Source organism: Anopheles coustani, chromosome 3 (assembly GCF_943734705.1).
Source record: "Anopheles coustani chromosome 3, idAnoCousDA_361_x.2, whole genome shotgun sequence".
Taxonomy (NCBI): domain Eukaryota; kingdom Metazoa; phylum Arthropoda; class Insecta; order Diptera; family Culicidae; genus Anopheles; species Anopheles coustani.
This window is the reverse complement of record NC_071288.1, coordinates 15,617,953-15,642,397: the sequence shown is the minus strand read 5'-3', so window position 1 is coordinate 15,642,397 and position 24,445 is coordinate 15,617,953. Positions and strand designations below refer to the sequence as shown.

The window sequence follows — 24,445 nt, the reverse complement described above, 5'->3', positions numbered from 1 at the left end:
ATGATGAATGAGCTGTAATTGCTTTTGCTGGTAAGTGTTTGCCAGGAACACTAGAGGGAAAATAAGTGCACCTGGTAGTGAAAAGAAGTGTTAAAGTGCTATGTAAAGGAAAAAACTAATGCACCGTTCCATGGAAAAAGAAAATTTCATCAGCAAACCTCGCGGAAAGCGGTGTGTATTGTTCAAGTTTCATGCTGAGTGGAAATAATTTGAAAATTGAGAAAGAAAAGAAGTGAAAAACCAGATCATCTCCCGGAAGTGTAGTGGTGCAGCTGGCACCCGATTGTCGACGATATCGTTTCTGGGCAGTTAGATGTGTTCAAAACAAGTGAATCGTATCCAGGCCACACTTCCCTACGTTCTGTTTCCCTTCACCGGTGGCAGCATTTCTTGGTCCTCCGCTGCTGGTAGCAACACCTAGACAACCGTGAACTACTACCTTTCATACCGGGAGGCGCACCGTGGGCAATTGAGATTCGAAGCCCAGATCGACACCCTTTTCCGCGGAATCAGCACCAGGGTGCCCGGAATAGCGTCGGCCACAATGAACCGGAAGCTGCATCTGCTGGCTGTGCCACTGCTCAGCCTGATGATGGGCTATGTAGGTGAGTATCGCGTTTTGGCGATGGTCGGGCTTCTGTTTCCGTGATTGCTTTTCATTTACCTCTTTTTAGATCCATTTTCCAACCGCGTTGAAGTGGAGTTTTCAGAGTATCATAAATTGCCTCTCGTTTTTTTTAATTTTTCTTCTGAGTCCAATGAAACTGAAAGGTTCAATGTTCCGCGAAAAGGATAGAACAGAGACTGTGAATTCAATTTACTTCTGGGCACTCACGTACAGGAAGCAGCAAAATATTCTGAACTAATCCGGAGATAGTGGTACTATTTCGACATTTCCCCACACAAGCTTTCCAAGGTGGATGTCATTTTCTACGCACAGTGGCTTTAGTGTCCACTCCCTAATGGGGCCTAAGCCAAGGTCAAAAGCTATCGTTATGATGAGAGTTTGGTGATCAAAAGTTGGCCGATTTGTGAAACTTTTACTGAAGACTTCCGCGAACCGAAAGTATTAAGTGGTCCTGGTTAGCTTTAGAAGTCAGAGCTCCCAAGCTCGGTAAATCCGACCAAACGCACCGAATAACTTTTACAACTTTTGTACCTTCACTCTCAACGCAACCCAAATGTCGTTCCGTGTCGTGCGACGTTTAATTTCGATCGTTAGGTCACCGAATGGTTTGTATCTCCCGGAACTCGTTTAACTTCGCCCGCTCAAGCCCTTGGTCGTGGCTGTGACTGTGGCCTAGCAGTGACTTCGTTGGTTTTAGTGAATCCCATCCGTAATCCTGTGGCTAATTCTCCAAAAAGTCGTACGTGTGACGCAGGACATACCTTTCATTAGCATTGCCCTTCGGCAATCCTTTCGCAGCAAGCCGATCGGAACGAACTGCAGAGTTCTCCGTAGAGAGTACACAAACGAGCTTCACAAAGGCACACCTAACTTTCGAGTGGCTTCGAAACTTTATCCACACACACTCACACATACATACACACATCGAAGTGATAGTGAGTGGATAGAAAAGTGAACTCCTTTATCGACTCTACTAATGGACGGTATGGAAATGAAGCATTTTTGTATGTTTAGCGAAGAAGATAAATATGTTTAAACTGTTCGCTTGAGCAAGAGTTTGAATGTTAATTGCAATAACCTTTTAAGTACTTTACAAACATTTGAAAAAAAGCATCGAATAGAGATGATACTGAAACACATCTTTGTCTGATAACTTGATTGAAAATTTGATGAAACAGATGGTGTTTTTCAGGCTTAAAAAATAATAAGGACTGTGCTCATTCCCTTGTCAGTATTACTTTGAATACTCGTTCCGCCAACCTTTTATATCAAAAAACCTGTCAGAAGCTTACGGACAAACGGCTATTTAAATTTCTCTTGGATGTTTTGGCTAGTCCATTAACTTCACTAAGCAAAGAATTATGGGTTTCATTATTGTCTTGTCAATCTGCAATCCACGTATGGTAAAACGTGGTCCATCAAAATGTAGTCAGTATCGTTTCCTTCAGTGTCGAGGAAAGTTACTTGCTCTCTTATCCATAGCGACGAACGGAATCGGTTGGTCTTCTCCTATTCATCATCCTACATTCATGCATGCATGCTGTTCGCACTTTACTTCACACGTCGGTACACACTGTCTGCACGAATCTCGGCAATGGGCTACACACTTCTTCCGAAGGGCTTAATGGACCCTCGTCGAAGGACTAATTGCGCACTTCAGCCCACATACGTTTAATTTACCCTAACTAGCCGGGACGTACTCGTCGACGTCTCTTTTCTGCGTATTGCCTCCGGAGAGAAACCTCTTAACCTATTGCCGTCTTCTGGTAGAATTCCACCCAACCACACTGGCCGTGACCGCGTGCGTTCCCCACTCGACTATATCAATGTTTTCGTAATCTTCCTGCACGTGCTCTTGTGGTGGAGCGGTGCTTATGTGCCGGGAGTGCATATATGCATCCCGTAAGGTGCACTGGTGTCGTTTGCTTTTTGTGCGGCTTTAGCATCGGTTTCAAGAGGGCTCTTACTGCTTCTTGCAGCAGGCAAATCTTGAAAAACCTCCTTCTGAGATCTCGTTTTCTTTGGTCTTTTACCTCCACTCTGCGCAGACCCCTCGAGTCCAAAAATGCCTCCAGGCGGGTGTTTCAGTTAAACACCAGTAAGCAAATCTCAAGTGAGTAGACCAGCGCCGGACGAAGCGTGATGGTAAAAAGTGCTAGGCAACCCTCCTATGTACACTCTTATATTTTACGGCGCATACCCCACTCACATACGCAGGGGCATCAAGCTTCGGTAAAAGAAAAGGACGAAACTTTCCCCGTAAGCCAAGTGAGCCCCTTTCGAGTGGGCAAGAAGGAGTTCTGAAGGAAAACACAAGATAACTGCCCGGTTCTTAAGGCTCTACCTCAGCGAAACCGTTGAGCCACTAGAGCCTGCTTCTTGCGGAGTAATAAAAAAGTTTGCTTGCCTGACCGTTTTTTTTTTTTTTTTTTTTGCAACGCCCTGAGTGTCCTCTAGCTGGAACGGGACACTTTTCAAGCCAGCAATAAACATTGTTGACAGCCACCTCCAAGTGCCATTGTGCTTTTGCGCGGCGCTTAACTCGAAACATTGTTTCCTTCCGGTGATGGAGATGCAGGGGGTGGAAGGGATGACGCAACGAATAAGCTGCAGAGGAGCAATTGGGCACGTAAAGTCGTTTTTGTTCTTCTGCGCCGGATGTACACCATCGTCCAGTCTTTTCCGTGCCAGATCGAGCCAATCCTACAAATTTTTTCAACTTCCTCTTGCATGAAGCTCACTAGAGCTTTTTACACCAGACATCTCTGAAGACGCGTTCATTTGGAAGAGTTTTTCATGGAGCCCAACTCAGTGGAAGCTACATACAATACCATATAAATCTTCACCAAAATAGCACCTCTCCTCATCTCCGTCTTCTGTAGTTCCTTCCCATTTGAACTCTTTTGAGAGCAGCCTATAATATTTTTCGAGAACAGCAATAAACTTGCATTGATGGAAAACTTTCCCAAGCTTCAAGCTCGAACGATGAAACGAGAAAATTTGATTTGTGATCTAAATTATCTCCAGTGCAGACTCGTTCCACTGGACCAAAACCCGGTGCCCAGGCGGGCCAGACAAGCGAACGATTTGGCTAATATCCAAAAAAGGCCTCGAGCAACACAGCTGGTCGGCACAGTGTTGAGCACTCGACATTGAGCCCGTGGGATCTGGCAAAGTGTCGAGTTTCGCAAACTCATTTATGCTTCCACGTTTAGAATTACAGTTACGTTGGCAGAAGTTCAAAGGTATTTCATCAATTTTGCAACGTAATTCAATTTCTAAATATTAGAAATCATTATCAAAAATTTAGCACACGGCTTTATACTTTAGGTTAAGAGAAGGAATGCTTGCAGTTTTTAATGGAAAACGTTGTAAGAAACATTGCAATTAAGTTATTTATAACTTAACTACATTTTAATTTACATTTTCAAGCACAAGAATGATCCACAGACATCTCTCTAACCAATGTCTTAAGCATATTGATTATCTTCTAAGCCAACAGACACCCAAGGCGTGGAGAAATCAATCTTAACCGAGCGTCGAAACGAACGATAAAGGTTCATTTATTAAAGGCTGAGCCGTCTACTATCTTCTGCTTCTTCGAAGAGACATTGAGATGTCTATCCGTCGTTCAATTACGATGTTCCATCAATGCGGCGTCGTCGGGAAGATCGACAGCCGACGCAAAACGATGGTCGGCCCACCACACGCGAATACGGAAACTCGCCCCGGGCAATCAACACGCGGCATAAATTATGCAAACAATTCACAACTCTATCCGCTTCTCATTTGCTTTGAAGGTTCGCGTCGACATCAACATCGTTTAGTCAGTCTATCCGTGCGATCGGTTCGTGGAAAATCTCCTCTCGACGATATCATTTCGCCCCCGTCGATGTCACTGTATCATTCTTTCCGTACCTTCGGTAAGTGATTCGAACTGATGTTGAAGTGTTTCCGAACGCAGGAAAGTCGTCCTTCCGGGGAACATAGCGTGTGCCATGTAAAAAGCTACTCTTGCCGATGCGAAAATCCCGTCAATCAAAACCAGAAACGCACCATACGGGATCGGAAAAAAGGGTGCAAAAAGCTTTTAAGTACGGCACTGAGCGGCTGTCAGCTGGAAACGCGTTGAAAAGATGTTAACGACCGACATTAACTCACCGTCCATCAGCAGCGACTTAGCGTCACGATGGAATCGATTTTCGTCCCCCCTTCGAAACCCTACCCCGAGGGGAGGTTTCCCTTTTGCGAGGCGTCGATGTGAGACCGGTTTCTTTTGATCACCATTTTGCTCGCGGCGATTGCGAGTACAACGCGCCCAAAAATCAATCGAGTGCCCGACCCGTCAACAACAGCTTCAGCTCACTCGAACGAAGCCACTCGCCGGGAGCGAATCCTTTCTCGAGTGGGATGAATTTTCATCCGGCCCCTGGTTGAGACAGCGAGTTAAGCGCAAAATGCACCTCTGGAAGCGACCCTTGTTTCACTGGCTTTTCAAGAACCAACTGAAATGCCGACAAACGAACGAACGAACGAACGAGCGAACCTGGAAATCGATTTTAACTGACCTCTTTTACTATAGCAACGCAAGCAATCCAGGTAACGGGTAGCCTCGGCGGGGTCATGTCTTACAGCACTCGAACAAATCACGGTCATCAACGTTCACCTCATCGAAGGTAACGACAATATTGGTACATACTTCCGACATCGTTACCCGCCGCCCAAACCGGCAATCAACCGGATGAACCGGTTGGTATGTGGACGAAAACATAGATGTGCTGCATAGGCTTCCCTCCCCGCATCGGTTGTCAACAAGGATGTAACAGATGTGTCTTGTTAGTCCTGTTTTGCGCTACTTTGAATCCTCTATTTTTGCGACTTCCTTGTTTTTTCCGTTTTGATTCACTAGTTCAAGCTGTTTCCTCTCTTTTACAGTATTGCTGTCTGTTTAAAGTTACAAGGCTCATAATACGTAAAAACAACCTTGCTCCAATTCGTGTGCCAAAATTTAGGGTAGTAAAGGATAATGGATTTAGATGAATAATTCAATTTAAGTTTGAATTATGTTCACCTTTAGAGAATCGGTTCAAACATTTAGTTAGAATTGTTTTAATTCTCCATTTGAATGTTTGTCATTTAAATTCTTGAATTTGTTCTGAAATTGAATGTTTTTTTTTTCAAGGACTCAAGGAGGAAGAGGTTTTGTTTCTTTTTGTATTCTTCGTCACTATATTGAAATGAAGAAATTGGTTATCTAGCGACTTGTTCTACCTATTTCTGTTCCAATTGTGCGTATAGTTAATACCTTGCCGCTCGATGCGTTCTTTTTCCCTCGTTCGGGAAAAGCAAAAGCACAGAAAAATGCTGAGGTTCGTAGAAACCATGTGCCGCGCAAATACCACCTTCAATGCTGCAGCGTGTTTCCGACATCAAACGCTATTTTCCATTACACATTCCTGCGTCGCTCGCAGGCGGTTTCGCAGAAAATTTGCATACTTTTCGGCAGAAAACTGCTCCCCGTAATGAGACCGGAGCATCAAGCACGAGCTAAAGACTGCGCCACTTATAAGCATCATCGCATCAGCAGTGGCTTCGTGGGGGGGCGAAGTCGGAACCGGAATTTTGCACCATCCCAGGCTTGCTCCACGACTAGAAAACATCTTCCGACGTCAAAGACGGAAACGAAAGAGATAAATTCGAGATAAAACTCGACACTGGAGCATAGCATACCAGCGGCCAACGGTGATAGTAGCAAAACCCCTTTCACCGAGCGTGATTCTCAAGAATTTGTTCCAGAGGCACGGCAGGATGACAGGAATAAATTGTTCCACACACACATACACACACACACACACCGAGGAAGTCACTGCTCTTGGCGCAATTCTCAAGCATCGCTCAAGCAGCAAGAGTCGACGGAAAATGGCCCAGCAACGCGACGTCTCGACGTGTGGAGTTGGATTTCGTTCCGTTAACGCATGGATTGTAATTAAATTAATATTCCTTGGAAGTGCTTGATTCCGCAGGCCCGTGGAACATCCCGACATTGTGCAGCCTGTTTGTCGGCCGGTTCGGTGTTTGCTGATGATAAAGTATTCAAGATAGTACGCCTGCCGACGTTCTCGGGTGCTATTCATATCGCTTCCATTAGCCGAGCATAAGATACGTTACACTTGTATACAGCTTAATGCCATTTCTGGATTACAAATATTTATGGGTGATTGTTTAGTAATGGAAAAAGGGAAGAAAACTAAAAGCATGTAGGGCTGACTACAAATTCACAAGTTAAATGATTCTTTAAAATAAAAGCTTTTGGCAACAGACATCATTTTACCAATTCCGTGACATTGAAGAGCACACAACCAGGAACTAAATACACACCCTTTTTTGGGGTGATTCACCTATCGAGTTCTCAGTGAGTCTTCGTGGAAGGTTTATTTGGCTTTTTAGTTAACCTAACACACCCAAACACTTAGCATGGGTCAAATTATTTCCATTATAATAGCAACAAAATGGAGTTAACAAGCTCCGTGAATTGATTTCTTTACAAAATCGAATTCATAGAAATGCACTGCAAACTAGGTCAGTTGAACAGAACCGAACTCGATCGGTGAAATTGAATTTGTTTGGTCCCGCGCAATCCCTGCTTGGTGTCCCTTTTGGTTTTCTCTGTTTTTTTCTCTCGTTCATTCCTCCATTCCTTCCATTTCACCTTCCCAAAATACAAAGCTTAATTTTCTACAAAGAAAATCTCTACAGAAAACGTAACAGTCAACCCAAGCGCCCCCGAATTATCTGGGAAAATGTTTGTCTAGTCAGTGGCCCGTAACCACAAGGTTCGCATGAGGCAATCGAGAAGAAAAAACATGGTAAACGAAAAGCTTGTCCAATAAATTTGTGGTTACCCGTAACGCAACCCATCAGTAAATGAAAACCGTCTCAAAAATAAAACCGTCTCAATACTTTAATTATCAGACAGTTTTTATAATGGGATCGGAAGATGCTTTTCATGAAAAATGTCCTTGTCTAACCAGTTCCTATTTTAAAGGAAATTACTGATAAGCTATTCTACCGGACTAATCCTGTCCATGTTTCTACATAAGATTGCGGAAACGTTGCTTCGTTCCGCAGTGAAGATACGGTAAAATATTCCCCTTGTATATGCGAAACCTACCCGAAAGACCTTCCTGGAAGCGATGAAATATGCACGGCACATTTAGCAGGAACCTAACACGTGTGTCCACTGGAATGGCCCTGCTTACATTTGACCCGTGATAAAGCAATGCATAGAGCATGAAGCTACACGCTTGATCTGCTCATATAAGGAGACACTATGTAATCTTCTTTTCTTTGAACTGTAAAGTGGCTAGCGATACGATTACCCTTAACTAACGCTTATAATATACCGGAGGACAACACAGTCCACGGTTTGTCGGGGCAAAGCGTGTGGTGTAACGGTATGGATTACGTTCTCTAATACTATTTACGCACAGAGGGTAAATTCTGTATTCCGGTTTTCTCAGCTGAATTATTTATTTTACCTTTTTCTCAAGGAGGGATTCGTGCGAAAGATTTTAGAAGAAGCTTTCCCTTTGGTGCTGTGGTATGTAGCTAAAAATAGCTCCAGGTCGTAAAAATAAACCTTGCATGAAGATGGGTCGGCTGAGAATGTATAATTTATAAGAATCATTCAACCGGTATACCTATATCGCAAGCAAGGGTAGAATTTACTGATTGAGTCCGGGGTGTGAGTTACATAATATTTATAATACAGCACATCTCACGAAGGCTTGCAATTCAGAAACATTTCACGTGCCACAACAAGTTTTCTATAATTGCAATAAAATATTCAAATATCGTATGTCTATTTGCCAAATTCTGGTTAAAAATGAAATTTGGTTTATCATCTAATTTAAAACTCATTTGCATTATTCGTTCCATAATTGCTAACAAACCATATTTTGTTTTTGGGATGGATTTTTGAATCAAAATGTTAATTTAATTCCATGAAATCGTAGAATTTTCATCGCGGTATAGTAAATCAATGCTTATCCCTCGGAAACCTTTGTCTATGGCAATCTCTTTCCCGTATCACCCCTCATTCAAGCGGCAGAACGATTGTTATCTTCTCGCATCCCAACAAAATGATCATAAATCGTTCCATGAAGCGCATGAACAACGATCCAATTTTCTCATTTTCGCAATCCCCAGCTAGGCGAAGGTACTTCTCTGCTGTCACTACTTTCTTGTCACCATTCATATGACCTGCCGACGCAACAATAACATCTTCAAGGCATAAAAACGAGGTCCATCGTGTTTCTCCATCCGAACCTCGCAGTGAATTGGCCTGTACGCTTTGCTTCGCATTCTTTGCTCGCTACATTCATTCCAGGGTGCTCATCATTGCCAAGGACGCAGCGGGATTGCTAAATGGCGCCATGGCACGCTTTTTATTGCCCTTTTAGCACACTGGTTCTTTCCATCCCCGATGTTGTGTTCGGTTTAACTTAACGGCTGGCCGTTAGAATATTTCTCATGCGGTAAAGAAAAGTGTCAATGTTAAACGTGTTTAGTAAAATCCACACCTAAAACGACACACCAGGCGCCTCCATTGTACGATGATGTACCAGGCGTCTCCATTGATCCATGACGTACCAGGCGCCTCCATTTGTTGTTTGCTTCAGGCGATCATCTTTCACATATGTTGTTCTGTATCAATTAAATAAGTTGCAAGATCATAAATATGCAGAAATCACTCTCTTTCTGAAAAAACACCCTTAAACTACCATCGACACGCCTGGGTTCAGCCTACTTATCCGGAAACTTGTAACCATCTTCCCAACACCAGTATAAGTTTAAAGCCCACAAGATTCCACCGAGTTCCCAACGGCCACGTACCAGGCAGAAAGAAGATTGTGAAAAACAAATTTATTTTCTCAGCTCTCTTCCCTATTCGCGATTCGGTCATCTTTTATACCGGATCTTTTGCCTCGCCGGTAGCGGCGACATCAAACGGTTTGTCGCAGTTTTTAAATCACTTCCACTTCCGTGCTGCTTGAGGCACACTTTTCCTTGATCTAGGATATTCACATTTCCCTTTTATTTAAAAAAATAAAAAAAACCGAACAGCAAACATCTGCATTCCTGCCGAGCGTGTAATGCCCACTCACGGGAAAAATAGAACTTTCCGACATAAGATATGAATTGGCACCATTGCAGTGGAGTATTCTCCCACGGTTGCTTCCGCGTTTTCTCTCTACCGCAAAAAGTCTTCACCTTGTGAACCATATTTTCTATCCACTGGCCTGGCGAAGACACGATGTCGCGGCGGGTCGACGAAAGATGTGTGTCAATGTTGACGTCATAATGCCGTACTCCCATCAACCCTTTCAATCACCGTTTCATCCTGCATCAACATGTCGTTTGCTTTCTGTTGACTCCTAATATGTTTTCCCTCTTTGAAAGCTTTTTTGACTCTCCGATGGTAAACTTTCTGTATCTCCCCGCATTTCAATGTGCACTCATGAAATGAGTGACTTCTTTCAAGAGCAGATGGAACCCATTTTCACACCAACAAGATCGGAGAGCGAATACTCTAGAAATCTGAGAGCAAGCATGAGCACAGTAGTAACAAAAAGTACAGGACAGATGAAAAGTTTCAGTTTGCCGGTTATTTGCCAATCTTTACTATTTCAGTACATTCTACCTTCATTTGACTGAATTAAAACTTGTTTGTCATACATCACCAGAAACTCCTTACAACGTTTGTAAATCATGCTGAGAAAGCATTTTTCTTGATTCTTCTGCCTGCGATGGACATTTAATCGATATAAGTACAGTCAGCGCTTGTTACGGTCAATCAAGCAATTACCCCTTTCTTCGCTCTGCATCAAACTTGGCCGTTCCTAGACCACAAACGATCATCCCTTGTTTCTAATATACATAAAGAATAGGTTGATTAGACTTGTCTATCAGTAATTAGCGTATAGATTGAGACAACGACAATGTAACCGAGTAACTTGGAAAACCTATTGTGTGGTGTTCTTATAGACGCTTAAGGGTTTAACCGCAATCCATTTGTTCAGAAAATGGCACCGAAGCATCAATCATTTACCTATCCTGTTTGAGTGGTTTTATTGATTTCAATTGCTTTGGTAAATCAAAACAATTGGTTTGCAATATGATTTCAAAGACAAAAGAAGTAATTAAGATTGATAGATTTGGTTGTAATGTTAGTGGTAGTTTTGGAAAGACGGTTGTAACTATAATAAACCTAATTTCTAACCCGTTTTATTTAGCATAACATCTTAAAGTTGCTCTAAGTTCAAAAGCCAAAAGATAAAATAGGAGATTTTTTTTCTATCGACAATTGCAAACAGAAACTTTGGAAAATTCATTAGGAAAAAAAGTCTGCAGAAAAAAACGGTAAAACATTTACAACGCTTTACAGAACATTGTTAACGATGTGGCTCGCTATGCTAGGACCAACTTAAGACAGTTTTATTATAAGATACAAGATCGATACTGGAAAGGTTTTTCAGGATGTACAACATCCCATTCTACCACGAATCTATTTTCGTGAGAAGAGCTCTAAAAATAATCGAGCTGTATTGGTTTTTCCTAGTGTGATGTCATTCAATGACCTTCATTTTTTACTGTTTTGACCTTCCATGCTCCCGTCATCATGCTAGAGAAGACTATTAACTTTTGGAGAAAGGAAATTTAAAACATTGGGTTTTCTTTCCGCAAAAACTTTGAATGCAGAGAACTGGTTAAATTTCATACATTTATAAAAACCAAAGATGTATTAATTTTTCCCTAAAACAAATGTTAAATAGTTTCTCAAGTCACAAGTTACCAGTTCAGTAGTAAGCGTTAACAATGCATAGCTTTCTTGGTGTAGGGTAGAAATCTAAGCCTCCAGCTGTCATCCTTCCAACATAATACAAATGAGCCGCTTTGCTGCCTCTTAGATCACGCTTCCTCTGAGCGCTTGAGCTCTATAACAAATGTTGCCGTATTTATCACTGCTCCATTAGCTGTCCAACTAGACGGCGCCTCGCCGTGAACCGTCCTATCCATCTGTCCCGCTTCCGGTTTATTATAGCTCGCGTCCTACACTCTCCATCACATCCGCCACATTTGTTTCGGCTCATGGCGCTGCTTGCATAGCTAATATCTCAAATCGCTTACTTTGCCACCTACGCGACCGTCACGTTGCTTCCGGGTTGTAAGCTCCGAGTACTTGCTTACCTTGACCTCCTTGCCAAGGATGTGGTTCCTACTTTGTGAGTGCACAAACTCAGAACTAACTGCGCTTCTTTCTGACATGAACATGCGATTAATTCTGAAAGATTCCTATTCCGAAAACCCCACGTCGGAACGAGATCTAAATCCTAGCTCTACCGATTTATCCTACAAACTTGAATCTCCATTCCAAGCAAGGAAGCAATCGTTCATCAACTTTGTGCCACGCACGTACACTCAACGTATGTTTTTCCCCGTACACTCCTGTTTCTTCACATTTTACCTACCCAACATATCGTGTAGTTCATATTCTAACCCTATGTCTAACCCCATGTCTAACATGACAAAATTGGTACTTCCGGATGGTGAAATTTTCCATGCAAGCTGATCCTCTTCGAATCCCCTGGACTTTTCCGCCAACTACCCCAACTCCATCTCGGGGAAACATAGATTGTTCATCTACCGAACCTCTTAAATATGTCAGCAAAAGTTCATGTCTTTCAAAATCCATGTCAACTCAGAGCAGTGCATTTTAGTCAGAACGTTACTGGATAGTTATAGTACGAAAGCACCGGTGAGGAATATAGCGTAGCCGGGCTCCAAACTTGACCTTCTGCACAACAAATGTTGACAGATGTCAAGAGGCAGATGTCGTTCCGTAAACGGTTGATGCATAGTTCATGGTACGACTTTTCTTGAAAGAATCCCCACAAAAACTTTCCAACAATCTACATGGAAACCTTAAAAAGTTTTCAATTATTATTTTGAAGTTCCCGTCGCGTTTCGCCATCTCTTTCATTGACCGAAACTGCTCAATGTGGCCCTTGCTCGGAAGACATAATTATACAGTAATGATGCTCAAAATTAATCATCATCATTTCCACCGGCTCGAGTCCGTATAATTTTCCCCGGAAAACCACAGCTTTTCCAACCGAATGGTTGGAAGTGAGAACAGCGCAATCTATTTCTTTTTTCCTCGAACTCCGTGATGACACGAACGCCATTAAGGGTGCCGAGAGCTTCGGTGCTATTAATTATCAACGATCTACCAAGGAAGACTTGTCCCATTAATGAGTCGAAACGTTGGGTGCGCGCGCTGGAATGGCTTCCTGGTTCGCGCTGGAACGGTATTTACGGTGCAGAATAATATTCACCGTTTTTAGCACGACCAACTTCCTCCCGATACAACTTTCGCACAAGTTCAATTGCAGTTGCAGTGATTCCTCGATCTGAATCGCTAGCTAAAGGTTGCGGCTACTCAACCGACAAAAATGTCACTGCATACCACCTTGCGATGGAGAAAAGATTTGTTGCTTTTCGCAAAGCACATTGCCAGCGTGGGGTGGAAATATTTTGCCACGATTTTCTCCGAAGTTTACTCCGCATGGGAGCTAGTACAGGTGCACGTTCTGCTCACTTCTACAACAAGTTATCGTAACTGATCGGCTTAGCGGCGCGGTCGAGTCGTCACGGTACAGAGAATTTAATCGTGTCTTTAAAATAACGACCTTTGCAAGCGGCAGCGGAAAATGTGCAGCCCAGGTGGATGAAAAGAATCCGATTTTTCCAACCGTTTCTCATTCCTTCCTTACCCGAACATTAAATAAACCTTCCTATCACGTATTGCTTCTCCCGTGCTAATGCAAACACACTTATGGAAGACTCTTTCTAAGGCCCCCGGTTCATCTTTCTGTTGTTTTCTTCTTTTCCAACTCCCCTTTCCAGCTAGCTTAGAAGAGGATTGTGTCGACTTCCAGGGAAACTCGGTCGCACACGGTCTACTCTACGTACCTGGACCGGGCGTGTGCAGCCTGTGCGTCTGCTACCACTCGGAGCCGCTCTGGTGCAAAGCAATCTACTGTGATCCTCCTTATGTAAGTATTGGAATAGGCCAACACTCGTTCACAGGATTGTCCCAACGACTGCAATCATTCCAGCAAACATATCCTGAGCAAAAGTTTCGATCAGCTTCAATAAACACTAGGAAATAGGTTGTTACATGCAGCACCGTAGTGCTTTTATTTTTTCGTTATAAATAAATTCATTCAATTTGATTTTATCAGCCGTTGGCACTTATTTTTGCCTGATTTGCACCAGATTTTGAATTTTGGGTTTCCCTCTAACTCATCTGAGTTTGTCTCGTGATCATCTGGTTTAATCTCCTGATTTAAATTGTATCCCTATCTGAAACTTGCTAATTTTACATGAATAATAAGATAAACCTTATTGTTTATACGAAAAATAGTATTATAGTGATCTACAAAAAGAAAACTATGAAACAATTTCAAAACATTGAGTATATTTGCCAATACTTGAAAAATATACAGCAACAATTTTTAACAAACAAAACAAGCGACCTTTAACAGTTCTAGAAATATATTAATACCCTCAAACTCACAGCCTCTGTGCAAATTTCTAAATACGCAAACAAAAATAGTGTCGGAAAATCGGTAGAAAATACACGGTATTTGCCACAAGTTAGTTTTTAAAAATACTTTAAAATGCTTGTCGTGTTAAAAAAACCGCTTAACCATTGTTTCAAAAATGATTGCGTTTGGTTAAACGAAACACATTCCAATCTATTTGAATTATCGAGTGAAACTCATGCATTTCAACAGCCGATATGTTTGCGTAATGAAGTAACTGGTCGAATCATGCATATGGAATCGGTTTTCGTAATGTGGCCGCAAACGAAAGCGATCGCCCTCCATTTTGACGTTTTATCACCGACGTGCACCACATTCCGTATAACCATTTCGGAATGGTTTCCATTTGGCTGCTAATTAAAGGCAAACATTTCCATTCGAGTGCAACAGTTCGCATCGATTGCATTTTAGATAATAAAAGCATTGTCGGTCCTGCTGGTCTGGTGCCTGCTGGAGGATCAACCAATCCTCTACACCCAACTGGTATGCGGTACAGTAAATGTAATGAAATTCCTTCCCCAATTCATCCCCGTCCGGGGGCGGTGGAGGCGTGTTCCGAAACCCGGATATCGATTTGCATACCATTTCTTTTCGCTACCGAAGCCGGAGATCGATAAAACGTTAGCCCGGCTGGTTATATTTTTCCGTAGCGCCAAACCGACTAGCACAAGGGAACGGGAGGAAAACAACACCGTGATTTACGATGGCGCTCAAATGGTCCGTAAAAAAATCACATAGGCGGTGGAAGACTGTGTCGGTGGACGAAACCCGGCGCACAGCCCAGCATACGTCAATTGTAAACCGATGTTGCTGAATTTATGATTCCGCGGAAATATGGTGGCTCGTAAAATTATGCATACATTTTTAATGGCACTCTCAGCCGCATGGCGCACCGAGTGGAGAGGAAATTGAAATTATATTACGTTCACTTAGCGTGCCGTTACTTCGCGCACCAATTGGAAGCCACTCCACAACACACTAATTTAAGCAAGTGGAAACCATGTCGTACCAGATGTTCGGGAAATCCCATCGGTAAGGTACGCAGTGGAGCGAAAATTAATCTCCCTGGCTTGAAAACCTGACGGAAATCAAAAATGAATGTGTGTTCTTGTTTTTGTTTCATGAACGTTAAAAATCAGCATTTTATCCAAACAGAACCATCCCAAATGCCAGTTCGTGCAACCTTTGGGAATCTTTCAAAATTCAACGAAAGCCCAATCAGATACACGCTGGAGAATAAACAGTACTGCTTACGGTTGGAAACTGATGGTTCCTTTTGCACTCATCTTCCGAACGCTTTCTTTTACGTTCACTACCGAAGGACTGGAATAAAACAAACAAACTTTCTAATATGATTCCCCAATTAGCATATCGTAAGCTATGTTCCCATTATTCACCCCATTCTTCAGGCTCTTTGGACCGCCTTTTTAGCCCTCAGGGTGCGTAGGACAGAGCTTAAAAACTATTGAAACCACACTTCAAGGTCACGATGCGGTGAGTTTTGTGTAAAAAAGTTTTTTAGTGGTAGCAGTTAAGGTTTTACATTTTTGAGTTCACTTTTCGTTTCGTTTGTGACGTTCTAATTAAAAATGTAAATTACCCGTAATACAACTCACTCAGCGCCTGTCAATGTTTATTTAGAGTTGTTCGTAATGAAGGCTTAAGGAAGAGAGTCACTGCGGGTTGTCTGATTGCAAACTATTGATAAAGCTAATTTGGACTCGCTTCAGAATTCGAACGAAAGCCGAACACGTGAAACGTAGAAAATGATTCCCGGACCCATTACCTTAGTTCCTTTTTTGTAGAGATTAGCAATGCCGTCGCACAAGTTAAAAATAAAGTACGGAAAAGTTGAGCACAATAAATACTTGACAAAGAGAGTTGAAACAAAACGCATTTTTAATGCAATGAAGAAAAGTGTAAAATTGAGAGGAAATTGTTCACCATCCGTCTCAACTTCTGCCGAACGAACGAGAGTACCTTCAAACTGGTCCCAATTGTCAATTTGTTGTAAAACAAACAGCTTTGTTCGTTCTCAAGCACTTCACTCTGTTTGGAGCATAAAGAAAAAAGACGCTCGAAACACTCTGAACAATCTGAATGCACAGCTGCACCGTGCGGAAAAACCGTACGGTCCAACGCACGGTAAACGTAACTTTTTTTTACCATAGCTCACCTTCGGGACATTTATAAAAACCAACCACGCTGACTCGGTGGACCCATGAGTGTTTCACATTTTCTGCAAACATTCAAAGATTTTACGGGATTTACTCTGTCTTGTTTTGTTTCCTTTTTCCGTGTTTTGTTTTAGCTGAAAGCATTGCCTACAATAGCTCGCGCGACAACGGCCATCGTAGCTCTTGCTGGGTAGACCGGACAACCATAGTGACGTAATGAAAAACGTCCCAATATGTGCCGGTAGTGGCATGCGTTTTCCCTTTTCTGATGGATGCATTTTTTATTTCTTTTCGTTCTTCTGAAAACGTTCAAACACTAGGCGCCTCCATCAAAACTAAGCAGTTGTAGTGAACGCAACGAGATGGTATAATTTTGCTTGTTTTTCTGTAAATTTTGCTCTAATATATAAACGTTTATTAAATACTTTCTACGACAAGTATTAGAAACGAAAGGTGTATGGTTTGGAACCAAGAATACAGCTTTAAATACTAAAATAATCAATTGATTTTATATATTTTCGTACTCTCGGTATGATTATTATATCATGCCCCTGACAAACACGAGCCTAGAAACCTCAGCACTTTATCATTCATTGTAGCATTAGTTGATCCCTCTATCTATAAATGTTATGTAGATATTGCTGGTCACCTTCATCATATATCCTGTAATATCCTCATTCCCTCAGCGACCACCGGTGTAACTTCAAATGCATAAAAGGATAAATTGCATGCCATGCTCGTTATCCCCTGTAGCGTTAGCCTCTGAATGCAACGATTCATGAAAGAGAATGGGCGATCAAAGCATTCTGCAAACCGCTCCATTCATCTAGTTGCACCTGAAGGGATCGGATTGGCACGAGAAGAGCTACATAATCTCGCCATCATCTTGTCCCCGATTCCACTCTGGAACGGAGATACGTGCACCCACACACAGCCAACGGTGCGTATCGGAAACGATGGAATCACCGTTTTAGATCCACCGTCAACACCGTCAGCATCCGGAAGAGCATGTAAAACAGCGACGGAATGCACAACTTCTTTGACGCGCTTCTTGTGCAGTCTAGGACTTCATCAAAGTTTGCCTTGGGTCGGCAAACACCTGCACTGCAAACTTCGGTGCTCGTTGTGGCCACATGAAATTGATTTACCACCTGACCAATGAGACCTTTTCGCTCGAGGGCATGGACAAGAGGTTTCTGAAAATTCAGGAAATGATTTAATCAGAATTTTATATTTAAAACCTAATTTAATTAAAACTAGCTGTTGTTGTTATCATACAAAGAATTTGTTTTGGTGCTTTCGTTGGTGGAATTTATTTTCACACGTTCTCAGAAATTAGTAATCATAGATTATTCATACTTTTCTCAACAATTCTCACAATCCAACAACCATTTCAATCGAAACTATCTGAATTGTCAGATCCGTTTTACAGCCAAGCATACTTCTCGGAAGGAAAAAGTGCAGCTTCTGGATATAGATTTCACTTGCCGCATTCACTTCTGACAGCGGAAAACACGGCACGCTAACTCTGGCTGTTTGTTGATTTTTTCCAACTTGTTGCTCGTTTCACACAAAAAAAAGTCCCCGCTGCATGCATTGTGGCAGCATACAAATGCAAACCTTCCACACCCCTAGCCCCGCCGGGAATCCCAGCCATATTTTCCAACTCTCACGATACGAACAATATTTATAACCGGCGAATCGATGGAAAACTGCAGTGATGCATTGGCTTTGTACATTCCGTTCTCGTTATCGGAACAGCTCTTTCCCGGTGGACTTTCTCGTCGTGGTAACTTTTCCAACCGGAGACAGAATGGCTGGAAAGGAAAGTTTGTTTTCGAGAAGAAAAAACAGTCGTTTGTTATTTGCGCGCTGCTAGATTGCACACGTTTGAAAAATATTCCAGCGAGGGAACTGGCGTTTCACTTCGATCTAACTTGACCCGATGCAATTTTGAAGGCATCCGCGCACCGCAAAGCTTACGGGAAGTTTTTTTGTGAAGAACAATCAAATACTTTCCAGCCAAACTTTCCACTATTTCCATCCTACAACTAGTTTTTTTCGTGCCCTTTCCTTCGTGAGTTTGTACCAATTTGTGTCCATTTTATATGATATGCTGGGTCGCTCAGCGTTTGCAGTATTTTTTGTGCTTCCTTATTTGTCCGTTGTAATGGACAGATCAAATTAAATAGCCCCATTCTGCCGTAAATGACTGGTGCTTCGTATGTTATCCACGTGAGTTCGCAGGGCTATTATTAACGGATCCCGTTTCAAGCATCACTTTTCAATGGAAGCTATCGGGTACCACAGAAACTCCAGTTCGCTAATGGACCGTTTCGTCGATGACGATAATTATCCTAAAGATAAATTAAACTGAAACGAATGCCATAAAATGAAGACCACGATAAATTGCGTGCAATCGGATACAGCACGGTATTACAGTGATAAAATTACACTATAGTGTAGTTGGAAACATGTGTAGTCTAATAAAAAATAAAACAAACAGTCTTTACAAACCAAAACTCTTCTTTGAGAAAGTATATCAAATATGATTCTCCACCGAAGTACCACAGTGTGTAATCAATTCAATTTCGTAGAAAAATACTGCTTTTCTTTCATTCCATTTCAATTAATTACTCGCCACAGCATCGTCAGGACTCTCGGAGTCCATCAATATGACGTGATCAAGAGTCTGCAAGGCGGGAAATAGGAAATAGCAACGCCATTAGTTGTAATCAACTTGCAGCACGCATGTTCCTATATTCGTGGTATTTCTCACAATCGCTCGGCAACATACTCACGCGCTCTGTTGATAACCAAACGGAATAAAGATCACATACCAACCAGGAGGAGCCTCTCGAAAAGATTCCCGCACGGAATGAATTGCCAATTACCTTTATTAAGATAGTGTTGTGGGCTAAAAATAGAACCCGGGCGCGTTTTCTCCATTTTCCCGATTGGAAGTGGGTTGTTCGGGTTGCTTCCCCTTCCCCTCATCGTCCCAGAGTAATATTGCTTCTAGCGATTCAACGATGCTGCCACAACGAGATTCAATAGATTGAACACACATTTGATGGGAAATCATGGCTGGTGAATGAAAGAGGTTGCCTTAGGGCAAACGGCTGATTTCAATGCAATCTTTATGCTATTCGATGAATACCAAATTTTTCGGATTCCGTCAACGTGCTCGGGAGATAGAAGTTAATGGTAAGAATCACAAAGAAGTACAGCAGAAGACGGATGGCGTACAAGCTTTCTAGAAAGAAAGTGAGTAACTCCAGTCATATGTGAATAGAATAAAGCGAACAATGGCCATGTGGGGTTTTGGGGTAAAGTTCATGACAGTAGAAGTATTCTAGAAGTTTACACAGCTAACAAGCCCGTATGATTTCCCACTTTTTAAATAGCGTTTCTGTGTGCACTATAAATATATTGTGTTATAGCTTTATATACGAAAAACATTAAACAATTCAATAATAAACTTCGATCATTGCATCTCCGACAATCATACTGTTATCAGAGTTACCGGTATAAACTCGTGCTAATTTGATAGAGCACTCTTTGCACAATTCTTTATTTTTTACTCCGTTTTACCCAGTAAAGCTTGATTAGTTCATAATGCATTGAGAATACTTTCTCAACAACCACGATAAAGCTTCTGCCATTTCCCATCTGCGACTTTCACTCCCGGGAAGGATTGTTTTGTTGGAAGAAAAGAATGATTTCTCACGAGCCACGGTTGGGAGCACGAGAAAACATTTTCTAGCGATTCTTTTAACCCCGTTTTCGCTTATGCCACCGTCATGCACACCAACGTGCCCGCATAATCTTATCACAGGCCAATCAAACAACATGCAAATGCAATTTTCCACCAGTTCCCGCAGCGAACGAAACCAGCGTGCGCAATAAACAAATCTTCCTCTCCACCACCACCATGGCGCTACTCAATTATCCACCAACCCGACGGTTGTCATTTCAACCGGAAGTACGGAAGCACACCGAAGGTCGCTCGGGAAAAATAAATGGTCGAAACATCGTTCCGTTGCTCGGGCCCATGCTCGTGAAACCTGTCGGATTGCGCGGGCAATTACTGCTAATCAAATTCTTCTCCACTAATTTGCCGCCGTCTTGCACGCCGCGGGTGGGCCGTCCGTTCGTTCGTTCGGTTTTGCAAGAAAATCATTCACCTGACGCATAATGTTCGCTCCCGGAGCTGCCCCGGTGCGTTCGTCGATTGCGGGCGCAACTTGTTTTCCGGTGGGCGTCGGCGGCTTTCAGAAAATCGACAGTATCAAGCGGCGTGGAAATGATTTGCTTTCACCATGCCAGACACGATCGGGAGGCATCTGGGCGATGCGTTGTTGATTCATTCGGATTGGTTTGAATAACTTCGAGCGAGCGGAAAGGAGGCTTGAGAAACAATTACTCTGACGGGCTTTTTTCTGCTCCGGTGACGTTCGTTCCGCGCCAAGGTGGGTGCCGGAATTTAACCGGAAAAACCTGAGCTTTTCGAAGAACGACTCATATTTTATCACCAATGATCCAAATAATACACCATTATAAGTATGAAATTAGGTAATTTAATAATCCATTGGATTAATCCACTCTTTGTTTTTTCCTTGCAGTTCTGTAAAAAGTTTCGCGTAGGCGAACGATGCTGTGAATTTGAATGTCTAGATCCCCCCGGAGAGGACGAGATGTATCAGGTAAGACTGAACTTAAAGCACAGTACCGAAGTGATGCATAGAAATACTTTCCTCCAGCTTCCAGCCGTTTAAAGATCCACATACGGGCTCAACATTCTTGCTAGCCCTTTTCGTTCTCATTTTAATAGTCAAAAGGAATCATTTTCCACGCCACATTGTAACGTGAGCATGCTGCGGAAAACCACCGCATTCCATTTACCAAAAACCACACGTAGTAAAAACCCCCACTCCCGTACCGTCGTAGCTCAGGCACGATAAAGGATTCATTGAAATCCGTTACTTCATCATTCATTCGTGTGAATTTTCATTTTATCTTTGGTTTTCCTGGAGGTAGTTTATTGATAGAAAAGAGCAAACAGGGCGTTCGGTTGGGGGCGTGAAATGGAAGCTTCCATGTAAATCATTCCACCGTTAGCAAGATTTATTACGGTTTAAAAAATGCTTTAATTGATGAGGTGATGGAAGAGCGTAGAACAAAAGATCTGAAAGATCGCTATCGTACTGGTTTGCACAAAGTACATTCAGATGATTATCCTTTATTGACTGGTTAACGAGAAGTAGAAAAAAAGACGTGACGTTGCCACTCAAATTCCCGTCGTTAGATAATCGCACATTATCATACTTCGATTGCCCTTTTTTATGCGAGACGTTGCTTCCACTCGCTTCAAGGAGTGGTCTACCGATCCGATAATGCATATAAAGCCTGTCTCATAGTAAATTGAGCCAAAGAAAGCGCGCTACTGTGGCGCCTCTAGTAGCGTCAGCCGGAAACGAATATTTTTAGTAGTATTAGTGAATAGTAACAATGAAGTTGTGCAAGTTTCAGACCAGTACTATTGTTTTTCGCTAAATGCCGTATAATGGAAATTGAACGACCAAAAATAAATCCGCACAAAATACTATAGCACCAAGGCAACTGAGCAAATTGAATATACCGGGAACCCATTAAAATAAAAAACAAAAAAATGACAAATATTTTTCTTTTGTACAGTTTTACATGAGGTTTGTTATAAAAATATGTTTTTACTATTTACGTGTTCCCTGTTTTTTTAAATATACGTATTTTGTTTTTGTTTCCTGCATTAACACCCATGTCGTGGAATGGGACACCGTTTTCGCAACCTCCGTTCACTTCCTCTTGCCAAGAACATCTCTAACTGTTCCAACACTTCGTCTAAAATGAAGCATTGTGATTGCCCAAAGTTTTTCGATGGGGCGAAACTCTGGGAAATTTGGTTTTGGTACCAAATGATCTTATTGGCCCAGTACCACTCCAAGACAACCTTGGAATAATGGCAGGTCGAAAAATCGGCTAAAAAAAGTACGTGAATTTATAAGAACAGGGAACACGCAAAAAGTAAAAACCTATTTTTATAACAACCCTTATGTATAACTGTACAAAAGAAAAATACTTGAAATTTTTCTTTGCTTTGATTATGGATTCCAGGCCTTGTCAATCTGTCCACCGACGCTCCTGTTTTTTGTGCGGGCTCAGTTCTGACAGTTCAATTTCCATTTTACGGCATTTCGCGAAAAAAAATATTACAGGTCTGAAACTTTCACAACTTCATTGTTACTATTCACTAATACTACTAAAAATATTAGTTTTCTGCTGACGCCACTAGAGGCGCTACAGTAGCGCGCTTTCTTTGGCTCAATTTACTATGAGACAGGCTTTATTTTTCTTCCTCACGTCCCGTTCTCTTTCTCTCTATTTCAGGCCCGGCTCCGGAAGCGGGCGGAGATCCTGGCCGGAAACGGCGCCAGTCCCCCGTTATGGTCCGGCAACGGGCTGTGGTCACCGGTGAGCAGAGTCGTGTCCGGCGGGGTGCTGCTGGTGGCGTTAGTGAATAGTGTTCGGCAAAGGATGCTGCTGCTTCCCTCATAGCTTTACTGAAGGTACTGCTCCGCTTTACCATCGTTCCTCTGTTGTGCAGCAGCGTCATAACACACCGCGTGATGCGTGCGGACGAAGCGACTGCTACCACTACTACTAGCGGGGGCCAAGAGCCGGCCCTACCTTTGACTAAGTGAGCGAATGTTATAGGATATCTAAATGCCGCATACCGGATCAAACGTCAGATTCGGTGCGGAAGGGGGGGTGCGTGTATGTACAGATTTCTGCTCGAGGAATTCGCGACGGATAGCAACATAGCAAGATGCAGAAGAAGAAGCCAGTACCACATAACAACTTTTTGTAAAACATAAAATCGTGATTACTAGTCGCTACATTAGAAAGCAGAAAAGAAAACGAATATGAAAACTTATAACAGCAAACAAACCAATCTTCAAGCAAACCGAAGAAACAATGGATACAATTAGTAAAATCATAGTCATTAGAAGATAGTTTTAAAAAACAGGCCAGAATTGAGAGTGCGAGAGACTTAACAAATCGTCTTTAAATAAATGAAAACAATTTAAATTATGCTGCAAGTTGATAACTATTTCCTACAAACGAACAAAACGTGGGTACAACCTAACTCGATTTACTTTCTAGCTTGGAGTTGCATCTTTCCTCAATCTTAAAGTCTATTTTTCTCGAGCAAAGACCGAAATTTAAAAACATAAACCCCAATAATAACTAGCAGAGTTATCCAGCTAAACTACAAATTGTCCTAGTATCACATACGATTAGACTATCACTTGATGAGAGAAAAAGTATAGACTGGGGTGCTAGTGAGTTGTAAAAGCAAGGGGATTGGGCAGCATCGGGAAAGAGAAGAAGTAGTCGTTTGAATTAACATTTTAAATTCTTACAAGTTTGAACAGTCAAAATCACCATTGCGACGAGGATCGCAATGCAGGATCAACTGAGCATTCCTTTTATGCAAAACAACACTTGACTAACATTTCACCATAAGTAGAAACATATAGCACCCTCTTTGATAGGTGATCCATTTCTGAAGTCCACATCAAAGGCTTAGATTCCATTTTATAACTTGAACGGTTTCTGCATGAAGATAAAACTTTATCACTGTTAATCCACTGGACTATGATACTCCGGTGCATATTAAACATTTAACATCATCTGATTCTACCAAAATGGCATATTTTCATCGAATCTTCTGTTAACAAGATGTTGGAAGCAGTTTTAAGATTTTTATTTTTACTGTTAAGTAACCAGTATAAAATTCTTAGAGTGAAACAACCGAATATCGAATTATATCCATTCGTTAAACATCTTTATTTGCGCACTCCAAAGAGCTAAGATATGTTCATTATCTCCTGTCTAATAACAAAAAGAGGTTTCGATATTGTAGAGAG

At 42.1% G+C, this 24,445-nt stretch overlaps 1 protein-coding gene across 1 annotated transcript; it reads left to right on the top strand.

Annotated features, from left to right (window-relative positions):
• Positions 1–544: 544 nt before the first annotated feature.
• LOC131269714 (integral membrane protein DGCR2/IDD-like) lies at positions 545–23,511 on the top strand. The gene is made up of 4 exons (XM_058272249.1): positions 545–605; positions 13,598–13,746; positions 21,101–21,181; positions 22,902–23,511. Exons 1-4 carry the CDS (start codon positions 545–547, stop codon positions 23,067–23,069), a joined length of 459 nt encoding a protein of 152 aa, XP_058128232.1. The 3' UTR covers positions 23,070–23,511.
• The last annotated feature ends 934 nt before the right edge of the window (positions 23,512–24,445 follow it).

What these genes read in the sequence shown, in the direction of transcription:
- LOC131269714 (XM_058272249.1), top strand. Translation starts at nt 545, where the DNA reads ATGAACCGGAAGCTGCATCTGCTGGCTGTGCCACTGCTCAGCCTGATG. An exon ending in CCTGATGATGGGCTATGTAG is followed by an intron (nt 606 to 13,597) that starts GTGAGTATCGCG and finishes TCCCCTTTCCAG; the next exon opens with CTAGCTTAGAAGAGGATTGT. An exon ending in TCTACTGTGATCCTCCTTAT is followed by an intron (nt 13,747 to 21,100) that starts GTAAGTATTGGA and finishes TTTTCCTTGCAG; the next exon opens with TTCTGTAAAAAGTTTCGCGT.